Source organism: Grus americana, chromosome 1 (assembly GCF_028858705.1).
Source record: "Grus americana isolate bGruAme1 chromosome 1, bGruAme1.mat, whole genome shotgun sequence".
Lineage (NCBI taxonomy): Eukaryota > Metazoa > Chordata > Aves > Gruiformes > Gruidae > Grus > Grus americana.
The window spans coordinates 102630081-102646601 of NC_072852.1; the positions used below are offsets into that span (position 1 = coordinate 102630081).

Below are 16521 nucleotides of genomic sequence, written 5' to 3' on the forward strand. Positions count from 1 at the left end.
GAAATACTAAACATGAAACTCCAGCAAAACTTCTCAAAAGCCTGTTGTTTTAGGGATAGGTCTAGATATGTCAGCCTACCCATCCTATCCCCTAGTTTAATCTTGGGGAGAGAATAGCTTCAGTTTAGAAGCAATGAAACTCAGGATGGCGTTGCAGGATGCTATAGGTAAGGTATCTATCTGCACGTGCTAAAATTCACAAAGTACTGGTTGTGTTGGAAGCATGAATGAACCTAGATGTGAGCTGGCAGAGAACTGGCAGAGCTGTGGTACTGGGTGTTTGTTCCCAGTTCTGACTGGATGCAAGTATCTGGGCCTGAACCCTCTCAGTGTACCCGTTCAGAGCCTCTTGTCATCAGAAACTGGTGGTACTGTCCAGTTACCAAGGCAGAGCTCCTCCAACATAAAAGTACTGAATAAGGCCACCATATAGAGAGCCTGCTCTGAAGCCTGGTGTTCAGAAATAAATAGCTGTGTCATGAGGTTAAATCCTAGCAACAATGACTTTAAATTTTGCATTTTAGCATTGTACAGAGCAGTTGAGCCGTGGCCGTTTCTAAGTATACTTGTAATGTGTGCTAGAAGTGCGCTAGTGATGAACGTCTTCGTTTCCTGTCCTCATTCAGCCATTCAGATTGCACGCTCAACTTGTGAATGTTCCCTCCTTCCCCCACTTGTGTGCATGTGCATGCATGCACACATGCTCATGCTGCCACAGGTGCACTGCTTGCTCATGTACTCTTGTAGTGCCTGTAGGACTATTCCTTACTCTTTCCATTCCAATTTGACATTATTTGGCAACAGGAAAGAATAAAATCTACTCTTCGGCAGATGCTTGGTTGCTAGGGCAAAGGAAAGTAGAATAAATTTTCAGCATTTGAGGTTTTCAGCTGCATCCAGAATTCACCAACTCCTCCTCCCTAATGGAAGTTAAGAGCTGCTGGAGTATTAAGTCATTGAACTGTCAGTGAGGCTGTTCTTTGACAGCTGACAGAGTGGAGGAATGAGGTTTATCCAGCCAGCCTTTTATTCTTTCTAAATCCTCTGTTTGAATGTCTGTCAGGGTGAAGCGCCTATCTGGAGTGGTGCTGTCAAAGCCAAAACTCTCTTCTTAGCGGTCCTTCCCCTGCCCGCAAATAAAACAAACCTGAAGTGATTTTCTAAGAACTTGAGTTTCTTGCAGCTTTTTCGGTTTCGTGTTCCTGTCTAGAGAAGAGTTTCTGCTTTCATAGTCTTTATTGCTATGAAAATATTAATTGGTCTTGAATGCCGCCTTTTTTGGGAGGGAAGGGGAGGCGAGCAGGAACAATAAGAAAATTGCAGAGCGTGAGCAATATATCATGAAGCCCTGGAGAAGACTAGTCTTTTGTGAATGAGACAGGAAGAGTAGCGTAGCTGTAGGATCTATGGGGACTTACACCAAAAGTGGGTTTTGGCCACCGTTAATAATCTATGCCTTGGTTGCAGCAGAGGAATTCTGTGCATTTTCTTTTACTTTTGCCTTATGTATACTGAAAATACGCAGAAAGCTGCACTTAGTTCACTTGTAGTAGGTACCACGGACTTATGTAAACTGTACTTTTATGCTTGTGTGTTACCTAACACTGCAGAAACTCACCATCAGTATCACTGGATACTCTAGTGTCTGGTGTGTATTAATGCCCTTGTTCTTGCTAGATGCAAGGACACTGCATGCATAGTACTTAATGGTGAGAGATCTTTTCTGCAAGCGGACACAGCAGCAGCCAGCCTGCTTGATACAATTGTTTTTATCCTTTGCATCTGAAGTCCAAAAGTGCATGTGCACACACAGTTTGCGCAGCAGTTCTATTAAGATGCTTTGTTATCTTGGCTCATTGGTGAGCTAAGCCTAAGCTTTAGCCTTGGATTGCCTTCTCTATCCCAATTATAGCTTCAGTTAATTGTTTCTAGGAGGGCAAAATGCCAAATAAAACATAAAGCAAGAAATAAATATAGAGCGCTGAATACACTTACAATGTAAAAGCCATGTGATGAGTATTGGCTGAACAGTTGGAAAGCTAGTCTTTTTTCTGAATTACAGTAGACAGCAAGACAGAAAAATATTCTAACACCAGTAAATAAATAATGTATTTCCTTTGTGGTGTGAGGTTCTTTCTGTAATCTTTTTCCTTTACTATCTCTGTAGTCTGAGAGAAAATAGTCATGTGGCTGCTTTATCGCTTTTAGGCTTTGGACAGTCAGCTATTTCAGATTCAAATACAACAGCCCCATTCTTAACCCATGAATTTCAGGCACTTCTTTTCCAGCTTGAGGTATTCTAGTCTCATAGCTGTACAGCATGTACTTCTCTCTTCAGACTGTGGAGCTCTTCTGATATATGCATCTTCGACTCTTAACCTACTTAGTATTTATTATGCTGCCTGCTGAAATTTCCTGTGCATGGCTATTGGTGCTGCCTGTGGCTAGTGCCAGTGATGGCACCCATGCTCCCTCGGGTGGGTGGGTGGGCGAGGTGTTTGATTTTTTTGGGTTGTTTTCTAACATTCTTAAACCATATTGTAGAGACATGATGGGATGGTTAAGTGTGGAAAAGAAGGCATTTCAGGATGGGAAATGACCTCTTATCCTGGAGAGAAATTGGGGAAAGGGGATGTCTCTGGTCAGTCCAAAGCTAGAGAATAACCAGTGTCCTGTTGCTGCAGGCTGCCCCAGGCATTGGAACAGGTGCAAAAGGTGAATGGCTGGGCTGAAACATAACCCACAGGGTGGGTTCTTGGAGCCGGGCCTAAAGAAGAGAATGATTTTCCTCAACAAGACTTCTTAGTCGTGATTTTTCTGAAATGGTTTGACTAGACATATGAAATGAAAGGTCTTGTTTGGAAGGGCAGGCCTAAGGGTACTCGCGTCAGCCTGGTGCAAGTCAGAGCTGGAGTCCAAGTTCCCAATCCCCAGGTCTTGTAAGAAAAATGCGTATTTTGGCACTTGGCTTCTAGCTCAGGTGCTTTCACAGACTGGATGTTGGAAGTTAGCAGTATGTCTTAATAAGCTCTGGCACTTTCTCCCTTCTGCTTGTAGCTTCTAACGTCTTTCTTCTGGGTTTCCTCTCCTGCAGAGCCAGACTATGAGGTATTTTTGAATGCCTCTAAAACACCCAAGTTTTCAGATGACCCCACAGAGCTCAATTGCAGGATCACAAATGCACAGGACACTGAAGCAAACATCCGCTTCACCGTTTCCTGGTACTACAGGCAGCACCTGTATGGTGATGATGTGGTGACAGAGGAGCTCCTGGCCACAATGGATGCAGACTGGACTCTGCTGCTTGGGGACAGGAGCAGAGAACGGACTCAGAACGGGGAAATAATCTTCTCTAAAAAGACTGTTGACACCTTCAGTTTACGAATCCAGTGGACTTCAGAAAGTGACAGAGGGGATTATTTCTGTGTCATCTCTGCATGGAGTAGGCACCGCAACAACACTTGGGTAAAGAGCAAAGATGTGACTTCTGCATCTGTCAGCATTTTCTGGTCTACACAAGGTAGGAACCTCTCACCTATTCGCTGAAAGACCTGGATGGCTGAGATAGTTTTCTCTTGAGCAGGCCTGCAGCCAGAAGGCCTGCTAGCGGGCTTTGGAAATGGGGTTCTGTGTTATGAAGAGGAAAAAACACTATTACCTTATGTAAAGCCCTCTTATTTGTGGAGGGAAGCAACTCCGTAATAGCACTTACCAGTTCTATGCAACAGTTTGGAGTGGAAGTGTAAAGCAGAGATGCATCAATCAAACTGTGCTGAGAGTTCCACGAGCTGAGCTGTTGTTGTGGGGTGGCATCCGGCAGTGATGCTGCGGTCATTGCCCCTCCTTTCATGACTTGGAGTATTTTGGTCTCTCTAGGACGCGTCTTGCTGCTAGCAACAGTTTTGTCTTTAAGTGAAAAGAGGAATGTCACTCACTTTACGTCTTCTCTGTCTGCCAGTTGGAGTGTTTTTTCTCTCTCCTACAAGCCCATGTTTAGAAGGCACTTCTGAGGAACGTTTCTTAGAAGCTAAATAGTTACCTGAATCGCTTAACACTGGTTTAAAATGGGTGTCCTGTGGAGTGATATTGGTTTGGCTTATGTGTGAGGTCACACAAGATGGTCTGTTGGATAGGGACAGAAGGAATAGGATAACCTGGGAAGAAACGTCTTTGGCAAAAATCTGTGCTTAGCTAAGCTGCATTTATCCTGATAGATTTGTTTAACAGTCTAGCTCAGGCAGCCACAGCAGAGAACTATATTTCAGAGACAAGTAGTTTGAAATCAGTTTAAAGTTGTTTGGGGATAATCCCTAAACAGTGAATTTGGAGAGCTTCTGCTGTGATTCTGCTTCAGTGGAGAGAGAAATGGTGGGCTGCTTGCGCAGTACTCCCTTCATCCCCAGACCAAGCATGGTCTGCATAAAGGTCATTTTTGTTGCTGAAGCTGACTTCTCCAGCAGGAATGAGATCTCTAATGTTGAATGCTGGTCACAATTAGTTCAGTTGTTATGCTACAACACGGAGTGTGTGTGTGTATGTGCTTGCACACGTAATGGATCATTGCCTTCGGAGCAGCTAGAGAGACCAGCTGGAGTTGAAAAGTCTCAGCCTGTGTTGACATTTCTGAGGGAAAACAAACTGTGACAGGTGTGAACATTCCCTTGTTTCTGGTTTTAGTCCAAAAACTCTGCTAATTTTGCAACACAAATCTAAATGTTATAGTCCCCATGCTGAAAAGTATATTTTGTTGGCAAAACTTGGAGTTGGGGGATTTATGATGTGAAAGTGAGCTCTCCTACAAACACCTTATCCTCCTGAGAAAGCATGTTATATGTACAATGGGGGGGGCGGCGGGCGGCAATATATAGGTTTGATTTCACCTTCTTCCCTTCCATCCCTCATGTTCCTCCATGCTCTTTCAGCAGTCTAGCCCCAGATGCCTTTCTCTGCGTGCCCTGTCCCCTGCTGTATCCTATTCCTGTGAGCTCCAGACTCGGCTGTGAGCCCAGTGCTGTAGCCAGCAACTATGAAGGAGTTAATCTGCTGCTGCCTCTGCTCTCTGTTGTTTTGACAAGTATCTCTGGTGATTTGAGTCCCTAACTGCTCCCAGTGCTTATAAAAGCGAGCAGCCAGGCTCTCACGTGTTTGCCTAGGGAGAGAACAGAAATTTGCCTCTTCCTTGGATAGCTTGTGCCTACATATAGAGGCTTTTCTTCCAACTATTTCATTACTTGCATTGTCAGTGTTAACTTTAGAGCAGTGCTTGGGGGTGGTGGTGGTGGTGAATTTCAGAGAAATGCCACTTTGGAAAAGGTTGCTCTGAGTTTTTGGGAAAGGAGAAATGGTTTTATGTTGTGTCTGTGGGTCAGCTAGTACAGAGGGGTGTTCAGGAAAAGGAAGCTTTTGCTCGAAATGTAAACATTGTGTGAAGATGTCAAAGTCCTTTTTCTGTTGTGTTATATAATAAGTTGTATGTTTGCCTATTTTGACTTGAGGTTTTTATCTTCTTTTTCTATTTTGTTCTGTTGGGACCAATAATGCTCACATGTCTTTCTGCTTACTCAGCTTTGCAAATGCAGCCAATTGCTATCATAGATCACCGTTGTTTTTGACATGGTCTGCCTGATTTGTTTCTTCTCCTCTTTCTTCCACCCTCTCCTCCACCAAGGTGACAAAGAAAGCATCTTTATCTCACCTCAAAAATGAAAAGCATCAATTATATTGTTATTTTTTCTTATTTAGAGTACAAATTCTAATCAGTAAAAAGGGGGTAAAGGAAGGGAGGAAACGTTTTTCGACTGGCTCTGTAGATGATTTTCAATCCAGAAAGAAGCTCGATAGTTTAAAAGATAGTTTTATTTATTACTTTGAGTTTGAGTACTGCCTGTATTTAAAACACAGTTGCTATTTGCAGTGGAATGCAGAATTGGTGCTTGTTTCCTAAACCAATGTTGTCAACTTTGGATCTGCATGGAATTCTTTGCAAAAAACAATGTTATCTTTTAATTGAAATTCTAAATCTCAAAGGTATTATTGTTTGGGGTTTTATTAATACTTCAGTCTTTAATTTACAAAATAATCATATCTAACATAATGTTACTTGTCCTAAATGTTTGCCCAGACCTTCCCATCACATTTAATTGGGAGCAAGGTCTTCTTAATCTTTCAGAAAGTCCTGTGAATAGAGAACAGGTGATATTTCTGCCACCCACTCATCTTTACCAGTACCACTTGTCTTTATTGCTGGTGTATAATAGACACTGCAAAATACAGACATGCAGTTCCTCCTGAGCAAAGAAATTCCCATACCCATGGCCCCAAGCTGCCAGGTGTATGTGCCAGTTCGGATGTAGAACAAGGAAGTACATTAAATTAGGTGTTCAAGCCTCAGTCACAGGTGGCTGGGCTCCTTGTGCCCATGGCTGTGTGAAGGTGAAGTGTGTATGCTCTTTGCCTGGCAGGGGAATAGGCTGGTGAAGGTGGTCTAGTTGTGTGTGCGCAGCAGTGGGGAGAGCCCTTGCGTTGTATATACCTGTATCAGGCTGTGGTGCCGGCCTTAGTATGCCTGCTGTATTTTCAGAGCTCTTGGTATCAGAGCTGCACGGGCTACAATTGTACTTCAGGGTGTTGTATAGCCTCCTTCTCCTATGAAGGCAAAGCTGCCATTACCTTAATGTCTGTTGCATTCCCTGTACTTGCAATCTAGCTAGTGCACTGAGGGATGAAGAAGCCTCTATGAATATTGAGATGGCGTTACTTGAGGCTGCTGGTGAGACATTAGGCTCTAAGGTTACTGTTAGCCATGGCCATTGTGCTGCTTTTCCAGCTGGAGTGCAGGGAAGGTGTTTGCTGGTTCCTCAAGTCTCCTTGCCCTTGTAGCTGTTAGGCTTCTCTAGCAAGTTGACTGGCCTAGATTACGTAAAAACTCTTTTTGGTCACTACCAAGGAAGTACTCTTGAATCTGAGCACACATTTTGTGGTAGAGAGCAAGAGAATTATAGTGTGGCTTAACCACTTGGAGCGGCCAGTGATGGAAGGCAGAGGCATGCACTGCCAGGCTCCAAAGTACAGTTTATTACTCAAATTTTATCTGAATCATTCAGCTAGAATTTCTTCTGCTGCTAGACCTCTGTCTTGGAGTAGTGCCCAAACTAGTTATAAGCTTTGGGTATGGTTTACTTAGCATCTCTTCCCCTGCCGCTTTCCAACATAAACCGTGACGATTGCAGCCTCCTGTACCTGACTGACCAGGGATATGTTTTGTCATGCTTTTTCATTCATGGAGCTTTACAAGAAATAGGTGAGACTCTGCATGGGATTGCAGGTGTGCATGCAGAGGGGCAAGCGTGCAGGGTAGTGGTCAAGACACAGACATTGCCCCCTTGGCAATTCTTGGAAGATTAGAAATGAGATCTTAGGATGCAGTTCTTGGAAGAAAATGTTCTTTGACATCTCTGGCCCGTCTTATGCTATAAGATCTGATGAGTAGTTTCTGTTAACATAGGAAATGTGAAGAAACTTTCCTTTCCCACTTAACTTTTCTTGCAGATTACTGTTAAGTGCCAAATCTTTGGTTCTCCTCTTTCCCATAATGTGCACTGTTACACACAGAGACAACTACATGTTTTTCTAGGTGGGGGTGATGGAGTGCCAATTACATTTTGTCTGCTGCCACAATTTTGGCACAGAACTGTGCTGTTAAGAATGATGATCTAGGCTTTTCCAGTTGATAGGATATGGGTTGTCTTTGTGGTTTTGTTTTTTTAACTTTACTACATCCGCAGGTCTCAAATATTATTGCAGATTCAGAAATGTTCCTTTGATACTTTTTTACAAGAAACATTCAGCATCTGTATGTGCTGGTTTTTACGTCCCCTTCTCTACCCCATTCTGCATTTCTTATGGTCTCAGGTAAGAGGAGGTGCCTGTGCCTTCTGTATTCATCCAACATAAGGAATTTGGGGTTTTAAAAGGTAGAAATTTCCTTTGAAAGAACTTTCATAAGAATATATCTTCCTGTTCTCTGTTCCACATCCTAATTTCTAACCCTTTTGAATTCTACCACTGTTCTCCAGCTCCACCTCTGGGCCTCTGATGTTCTCTTCCACAAACACTACTCATGGCATTTCTGCTGCTGTTCCATGCTACCACTGCTCCTTTCTTATTTTCTTTAGCAAAAAATAATTGGTAAAAAGCAGCATTTTCTGTGCCCCTCAAATGAAAAGTCAAGAAAGGATGCCTAGGAATAAAGTTTGTTCTGTCCTGTCTGGGGACAAGATGTTCCCCTGTGTACTGCTGCCTGACCTGTGACTCAGGGAATAGTTGAAGTAAGGCATTTGGAGCCCATGTAGCAGGGAGAGATGTCTCTTCTCAGCTACATCTGTACTTCTCTGATCATGTGAAGGTATTTGTTTTAAGTACATATATGAGATACCAAATGCAAAATTTCTTTTTTGGTGTCTGGGACCCAGTGCTCTGGCATGAAGATCAACAGAACAAAGAACGTTTGCATCAGGAGGGATTTTTGCCCAGAGTTCCCTTACAAGGCCTAGGAAGCAGCAAAATGTGGCAGACCAGTATGGCTAGCTGTTTGTGCTTCTGCTTTTGGGGCAAAAATATAATTGTCTACTAGATTCCTAAATATGTGGCAAGCTGGCCTGTGCTAGGCTCCTGAATGCTGCAACCTTATGAAGAGAGGGATATCAGAATCTCATGAACACAGAATGAGGAAAAAATTGGTTTAAAGTCTAGAATCAGATGCACAATGAGTTCTCACACAAGGGAGCAGGAATGACTCTGTGCAACTTCAATTGTGATTGTACCCTGAGTGCCTAAATGTGCAACTCTCGTATTCCCACTTGCTTAGCAGGTGGAAGTGTGTGTGTGGTGGGGGGTGTTGGTGTGAAGTATCAAGTAATTCTGTGCTCAGTTAGACCACTAGAAGCAGCTCAGCCTTCCCTGCTCCTGCTGTTTCTTTATACAGCTTTGTACTGTGATCTGCTTTACACGGTACTGATTTAAAGTTGTCATACCGGGTTTCTCATCTTGTGGGCTGTGTTTACTCATTGTGAAAACTGCTGCTTGAAGGCAAAACACTGCAAAATGTAATCTTGACAAGTATCTTGTTGCTCTTGTGGGGAGGGCATAAATATTACTGCATTTAGTTCAGTTTTGGGGAGTGTGTAACAATCTCACCATTGCTTATTTCCCTTTTCCTGAGAAGTTTCACCTTGCTTAAAGGAGATCTGTGTAGGTTTTTTTAATGTGTCTACACCCATTTTTATAAAGGGGGGAGAAGGGAGAATATGCTGCAGCAAAGTAAGTCCGGAAAGTCGGACTGGCTGAATTTTGCAATACTGCTACTTTGGGAAGTAACTGTAAGCTGTGTGTTCTGCCCCAGCGTCCTTTTCTTAAGAAGAACCTGAGTGTGTGGGATGTCTCTTCATCACAGTGCCAGGAAACTAGCAACTCCCTTTCCTTTTATCTGGTTCTGATTTCAGTCACTCCTCATTTTCTCAATTTCTTATTGTGAGCTTGTATTTTTTGTGTCTTGGGGCTGTGCTTCTAGATGTATAATTTTCCCAAACCCTGTAATTAAGGGATTCTTGGGATTAAGGAGCTGGAGGACTTAGAGAATGCTGAAGAAAGGAAAAGAAACTGAGCAGTAAGTGTTGCTGGCATTCTTGATGCCAAATGGGCTGTTGGGAAAGGTCAAGGCTTCTTGGTAGGCCTTGTACTCAGGTGAATGCATGAGAAGCGAGGGAAAAGAACACAATGGAGACAGAGGTATACGGAACTCTTTCGAAATAGAGGAGTGTGTATGGGTGTGCTGGGGATGGAGACTCCTCCCCATTATCATCCTTTTTGTCATGCATTTCAACTGATCTTGGGAGTTCAACTGAATGTGTCTGGATTGCTGTTAGAGTAGATTTTCAGGGGAAATAAAAGAAGGTACACTAAGTGCTGCTGATCCAGTCAGTGGTGGCTTTTGTCACTAGTCACGAGCACTTCAGCAGTGTCCTTGTACCCTATCACTAAGGGTACTCTTCTAGTTCCAGTGTGAAACTGGGACTCGGAGTCCTGTCTGACTAATCTCTTTACTCCTGAATAGAAAAGTCCTGGAGGTCCTGTCATGCTATGACCTGCATATTGCATTATCTGTTCAGTATTTGGTGTGTGTTTGAATCCTTGCATCTTGACCCAAACTGTTGTGTACTAGTGTGTGTGCACTGTTGAGTAGCATTCTGGGATGTCCATATGTGTTTAGATAAATGTGCTGGGATTTGTCTGTTCTTTGTAATCTTCTAGATTGAAAGGTGCTGCAGAAATATCTGCACCTATTTATTAACCCCTCTCTTGCTGCTTATTTCCTTCCCTCTTCAGATTACACGCTCACAGTGGAGGCGGTGAAATTGAAGCCATTCTTTGTAGCAGGCCATACCTTTGAGATGACATGCAAAGTGTCTTCTAAAAACATCAAGACGCCACGCTATTCTGTCCTCATTACAGCTGAGAAGCCACTAACGGATCAGTCAAATCCAAATGGAACCACTCGCATAATCTCCTTGAACCAAGATTCAGTAGTTCGGCTGGAAGACTGGACGGATCAGACTCGTGTGGATGGCGTGGTTCTGGAGAAGGTCCAGGAGAATGAGTTCCGCTACAGGATGTATCAGACCCAGATTTCTGATGCTGGGCTGTATCGCTGTGTGGTGACTGCCTGGTCTCCAGGTGGTGGTGGCATGTGGCGTGAAGCAGTGAATGGCTTATCCAACCCAATCCAGATAGACTTCCAGACGTCAGGTTGGTATAGGATCTGGCAGCTGTGTGTTTAAGCCAGAAAGTGAAGAGAGTTCTTTGATGTTCTCCCCGTGTTTTCCCTGTCTCTGGGAAATACATGCTCTTTGGAACAGGGAAGGGGTCTCCAAATGGTATGATGGCTGAGAACTTTGCTTGTCACCTTTTGTAGTACTTGTGTCCTTTGTGCTATTGATTGTTTACGGAGAGATGTTTAATGAATTGACTGTAATCATAATCTCTGGATTCTTCTTTACTAATGCAGCTTTTATGGTCTTGCAGGCTCAGAGCTGGTTCGCAGTATGGAGTAACTGCTGCCACATTTGCCAACTTTATCACTAGATTGCTATTTGGTAGTGGCTGCTCTGGAAGAACATTAAATTAAACTAGATTCCAAACCAGACTCGATTAGCATAGCATTAAATTGCCTGAGCACACCTTCTTGTTGATGTAATTGCAGAAAATGGTCAGGTCAAGGCAATGATAACATTTCAGCCATCTCAGCAAGTGTATGCTGCCACTGGAAGACCTTAGAGGCCCCTTGTGGCTGGACTACATAGCTCCACAAATTGGGATGAATTTCAGTATCAGAAGTGCATCCTGTTCCTCACATCCTTGCTGAAACCCTCACCTTCAGCTGTAACATAGCCTGCCTGTTGAGACTTTTCTAGAGAAGCGTGCCTGCCCTGGTATATTGTTGGGGGGAGGGAGATGGAGACAGGCTTGGTTTGGATCATCAGAGATGCATGTTAACACTGACTTCCTATTGTGCTGTGTGGGTGGGAAGTACTGCAGACTTGTTCTTCTAATGGTGGTGCACTTATGAGTGAGGGGCTCATCTCATGATTTGATAAACCAAGCTAATCTCTTCAAAACTGTTTAAGAAGTCCTCTTGGTGTAGCCCAAAGGTGCATCCTATGTTGATGCTCTCTAGTTAGCTGCTCCATCTCAAACCTTCTGCACTCCCCCATTCCTATTCACAAGCACAGCCTGGGAGAAGGTCTCTTCTCACATCCCTTGTTCCTCATGTGAGTTATTCTGCTTATAATAGTGGGGCTGTAGGATTTTTAGAAGATGTCTGTGACTAGGCAAGAGCAGCCTGACTTCTGGTTGCATTCATAACTACGGTAATTGTTCTCTGTGAGGTGATTTCTGAAAACTGAACTTCCTTATACTACACACACTGGGAAAAGGACAAGGGCTGAGTGCAGGGCAACAGCCTTGTAATGAGGACATCACTCTGTAAGCAGCTTTGAAATGTGGCATCCTGATACAAGCCTTAATGAAGATGCGGCCTGACCTAAGCTGGCCAGAGAGAGGATGTTGACTCAGCTTAATGCTTATCTCAGTTCTAGGTAATTTCTGGTTGGCTTTTTGTTTAGTTTTATGGTAAGTTACTGTTCTGAAAATAATCTTAGTTGCCTGTGTTCCAAATGCCTCTTAGAGCAGCATTGTCACAGCTGAATATTGCCGTAGATTTGTGTCTTCCTTGAGATCGTTTAATGGGCTATAATTTTAGCCTTATTACTCTTGATATCTGGGTCAAACAGTGGGAGAGCAGCATTTGCAAAGGGGTGATGCAAGAAATCAGGAAGAATGAAATCTGTCCCAACCCCCTCCCCTCCAAGCTCTTATGTGGAGGCTTTCCTGCACAAAAGTGGTGCTTGGTGACTCTCCCAACATTCCTTGCATTATGTCACTTTGAACTCCCATCCAAAAAGTTTGGCGGCATGCCACGTGGTGGTTTGACCCTGGCTGAACACCAGGTGCCCACCAAAGCCATTCTATCACTCCTCCTCACCTGGACAGGGGAGAGAATATATAGCAAAAGGCTCATGGGTTGAGGTAAGGACAGGGAGAGATCACTCACCAATTTACCATCATGGGCAAAACGGACTCAACTCGGGAAAAATAATTTAGTTTATTACCAATCAAACCAGAGTCAAGTAATGAGAAATAAAACCAAATCTTAAAACATCTCCCCCCACCCTTCCCTTCTTCCCAGGCTTAACTTCACTCACGGATTCTCTACCTCCTCCCTGCCAGCGGCACAGGGGGACAGGGAATGGGGGTTGGGGTCAGTTCATCACATGTCGTCTCTGCCGCTCCTTTCTCCTTAAGGTGAGGACTTCTCACACTCTTCCCCTGCTCCAGTGTGGGGTCCCTCCCATGGGAGACAGTCCTCCACCAACTTCTCCAACGTGAGTCTTTCCCACAGGCTGCAGTTCTTCACCAACTGCTCCAGTGTGGGTCTCTTCTATGGGGTGCAGACCTTCAGGACCAGAGTGCTCCAGCGTGGGTCCCCCACGGGGTCACAAGTCCTGCCAGCAAACCTGCTCTGGCATGGGATTCTCTTCACAGGGCCACAGGTCCTGCCAGGAGCCTGCTCCAGCATGGGCTTCCCATGGGGTCACAGCCTCCTTCAGGCACATCCACCTGCTCTGGTGTGGGGTTCTCCAGGGGCTGCAGGTGGAATCTCTACACCCCCTCATCCTTCCTCCATGGGCTGCAGGGGGACAGCCTGCTTCACCATGGTCTTCTCCACGAGCTGCAGGGGGATCTCTGCTCTGGTGCCTGGAGCTCCTCCTCCCCCTCCTTCTGCACTGACCTTGGTGTCTGCAGAGTTTCTCACATCTTCTCACTTCTTTCCCTGGCTGCAATTGCTGTTGTGCAGCAGTTTTTTCCCCTTCTCAACTATGTTATTCCAGAGGCGCTACCACTGTCACTGATGGGCTTGGCCTTGGCCAGCAGTGGGTCTGTCTGGGACATAGGGGAAGCTTCTAGCAGCTTCTTGCAGAAGCCACCCCTGTAGCCCCCCTGCTACCAAAACCTTGCCACGCAAACCCAATACATATTAATATCCATGGTTCAGAGGGAAACCTGTGAGCTATGCAAGGGAGGAAAGTGTGCATGTTACAGTCTTGACTTCTTTTTGCTGTCACTCTCTACTTCCAGCCTCTTCACCCAGATAGGATTTCTGGTGCATAGAACGAAGAGAGGGAGGCAGCTTGTAGCACTGCGCTGGGAATGTGTGAATTCCAGTCGCAAGGCTGGAGCAGGAGGAGGGATGGTCCTGAACCCCTGTCAGCCTTTCATTCTTTACAAAAGAATGAAGAGAGAAATGAGATCCCAGGCACAATTTACTGGGGAGCTATTTCCCAGAATAATCATGGCATGTAGCAAAATCTGGTTTGAAATACCTTCCTTTCTTCAACTGGTGGAAGAACTTTGTGTCCTTCAGTTGTTATTTGGATATCTTTGGTGGGCATTCATCTCTGGGCATGATGAGGATGTGTCATAAGCAGTTAGAATAGACTAACTGTGAAATTATAATTTGGAAATTATTTGCAATGAAGTATACAAGGCAGAAGATGTTTCGTGGGTGCGTTGCTTTGGTTTTGTTTGCTGAGGTGTACAGTCTTTCATGCAAATTGTGACTGAGTCAGGGAGCAGGAGGTAGATGGCAAAGTGGTGGAGCAGCTATAAAAGCACAGCTTGGATATCACGCCCTTGTCTTGCATCCTGCGCTACAGGCAGCTGTCAAACTTGTTCTTCGGAAAAAGAAGCTGGTGCCAGATTTTTCCCTAATGGGAGGGGTGAAAGGCAGAACTGCTGAGATGGCTAGTGTTTTCTAGGGAGAATGAGAGGCTCCACAAAATTGGAGGGAAGATACTACCAGGAAAGGGTCAGAAAAAGCAGAGGGGCATGCAGCTCTCCCAGTAACTGTAAAAGCTGGGGAGCACTGCTCTGCTAAATCCTGAGTTAAATGGGTGAGGAGAAGCTTCTGGGCATGTTTGTCCCTAATAGTGCAATTGACTCATTAACAGTTTTCCTGACTATTGGGGTTCTCAAAATGTAACAGAAAGGCATTTTAGCTGTGACTTGGGGGGAGGGGCTATAATAAGGCAGTACAACTTCAAAAAATAGGAGATACTCTAGTCTCCTCCCTACTTTTGAAGGCTTGGACTTTGACAGCATTTTTCAGCTTGCAGTATGAGGGATGAAGTGGGGAGGCGATCAATGTCGAAGCAGCATTTTCAGCAGAAGGAAGCTCTTAAACAGTTTTACATGAAGCTTTTAGTCACAGGGGGAATTTCTTTCTTGGTTTTTTTTAATTGATTCCTTTTTGACAGGAAGTGGGGAGGTTTGCTAGGACTGGAAATCCTTTCTTCCACTTTGAGTCCCAGATCTCTTTGAGTTGGGTGATGTTTCAAGGAGGGGTTTTTAGCGCGCATACGCATTGTGCAATGTGATCTATCTGAGCGGCGGGAGGCCTGTAAGCTTTTTATATATGAGCTGGGGACTGCGCACATGAAACTTTAGCGTTTCCTGCCACAATAGGCTTGAAATGTGGCAGTGCTCTGAAATGTTTTTCCATGAACATCTGTGGAAAATGTCTTGCTCAGATTCTTTCCATTCAAGGCAGAACTTGCTGGCTGCAAGCAGAGACCTCCTCTCTTCTTTCTCCACTTGCTGTTGCAGAGGAACATATTTATTCCATTTGGTTAACGATTTGAAATGTTAATGTAATGTCATTTGTTTGAAACTTCCTGAACTAAAAAGTGAAATGTGGATTTTGTCCACTGAATTATATAAACTGGAAGTCAGGGGGTGGGGATGATGAGGAGGAGCCTAGTAGGTTATTAACTTTCAAATATTCAATCAATGGCAGATTGTTCTCTGCTGGATATATTTTAAGACCAGAGAGGATCTTGTGAATCTTCTGGTCTGGCCTTATGAATAACATGGATCACTAGACTAATTTCATAAAATGAATGCCTGCTGTATGCCCAGTAGCTGTAAGTAGATTAAGCTTATTTGAGGGACAGGGGAAGCTGTCCCATAGGAAGACTTTAATATTCTTCAGTGCTTCTTTTTGGTTTTCGCAGTCTAGAACAGAAGTTCTGCCATGTCTTCTTCAAAGGTTGCCCAGCAATGTGAGGGACAAGAACAGCTGCGGGTGTTTGTTGTGAAATTTTCTCTTAATTTCATTGCATCATTTCTACTGAAAGTCCAATGCATCCTCTTTCCCCCTGAGCTATTGGATGATGTATGCATACATTGCCTTTCTTTCATGTCTTCTGTTCTTTTCTTCATCTTCTGAAGCCAGCGATCCTACCCACCCAACCTGAAATCTCTGGCTTGTCTTCTGGTAACCTAGAAGTGTTGCTCCAGTGGCAATGCCTTTGCACTGCTAGGGCTGAGCAGCGGATGAGAGAGGCTGTTTCCTTTTTTCATGCACCCCTTTGCCTGCAGCCTTAGCTGGCCAGCAAGGGTGACAGTCAAATAGCTGGGAACTTGCTTGAGATCAGAGTGCTTCTCTGATGCAGGCCTCTGTGTCTGTGTAGCGGTATCTCGTTCAAATGGCTCCAGCTGGCCTGCAGCTGGTTTTTTAATGTTGAGGCACCTGGTCTCTGTGAAAACCACCTGGCTTTTCCTGGTGTCATAAATTCTTCTTTGGCATTTGTCGTTTAATTTTCTGTCCCTTTTACCCTGAACCCTGCAATGCAGGTTAGTGTTTAAAGTGTTTTTGCCCACTATACACTCACAGGGATTTCCACAGAAGTGTCTTATTTTCTTTTCCCTTGAGGGAAGCGAGGAGAAGGAAGCTTTTAAGCTCATATTGAGAAGTATGTTATGAGAAGGAACCATTTGGAGCTTGGCTGTGCTCTGAGCTGGCTTCCCCCTGTGCCATTCAGCAGAGGGCGGAAAGCTCTGGAGAGA

The 16521-nt window shown here is 44.4% G+C and overlaps 1 protein-coding gene across 2 annotated transcripts in view; it reads left to right on the plus strand.

Annotated features, from left to right (window-relative positions):
* The window catches only part of PTGFRN (prostaglandin F2 receptor inhibitor), a 71574-nt gene that overhangs the window by 36813 nt on the left and 18240 nt on the right, over nucleotides 1-16521 (plus strand). Inside the window, exons 5-6 of one of the 2 annotated variants that reach the window (XM_054804420.1) lie at nucleotides 3095-3520; nucleotides 10384-10803. In XM_054804420.1, coding sequence (XP_054660395.1) covers nucleotides 3095-3520; nucleotides 10384-10803 — 846 coding nt within the window. The remainder of the gene's footprint in view (nucleotides 1-3094; nucleotides 3521-10383; nucleotides 10804-16521) is intronic. The other variant, XM_054804429.1, reaches the window with a different exon arrangement.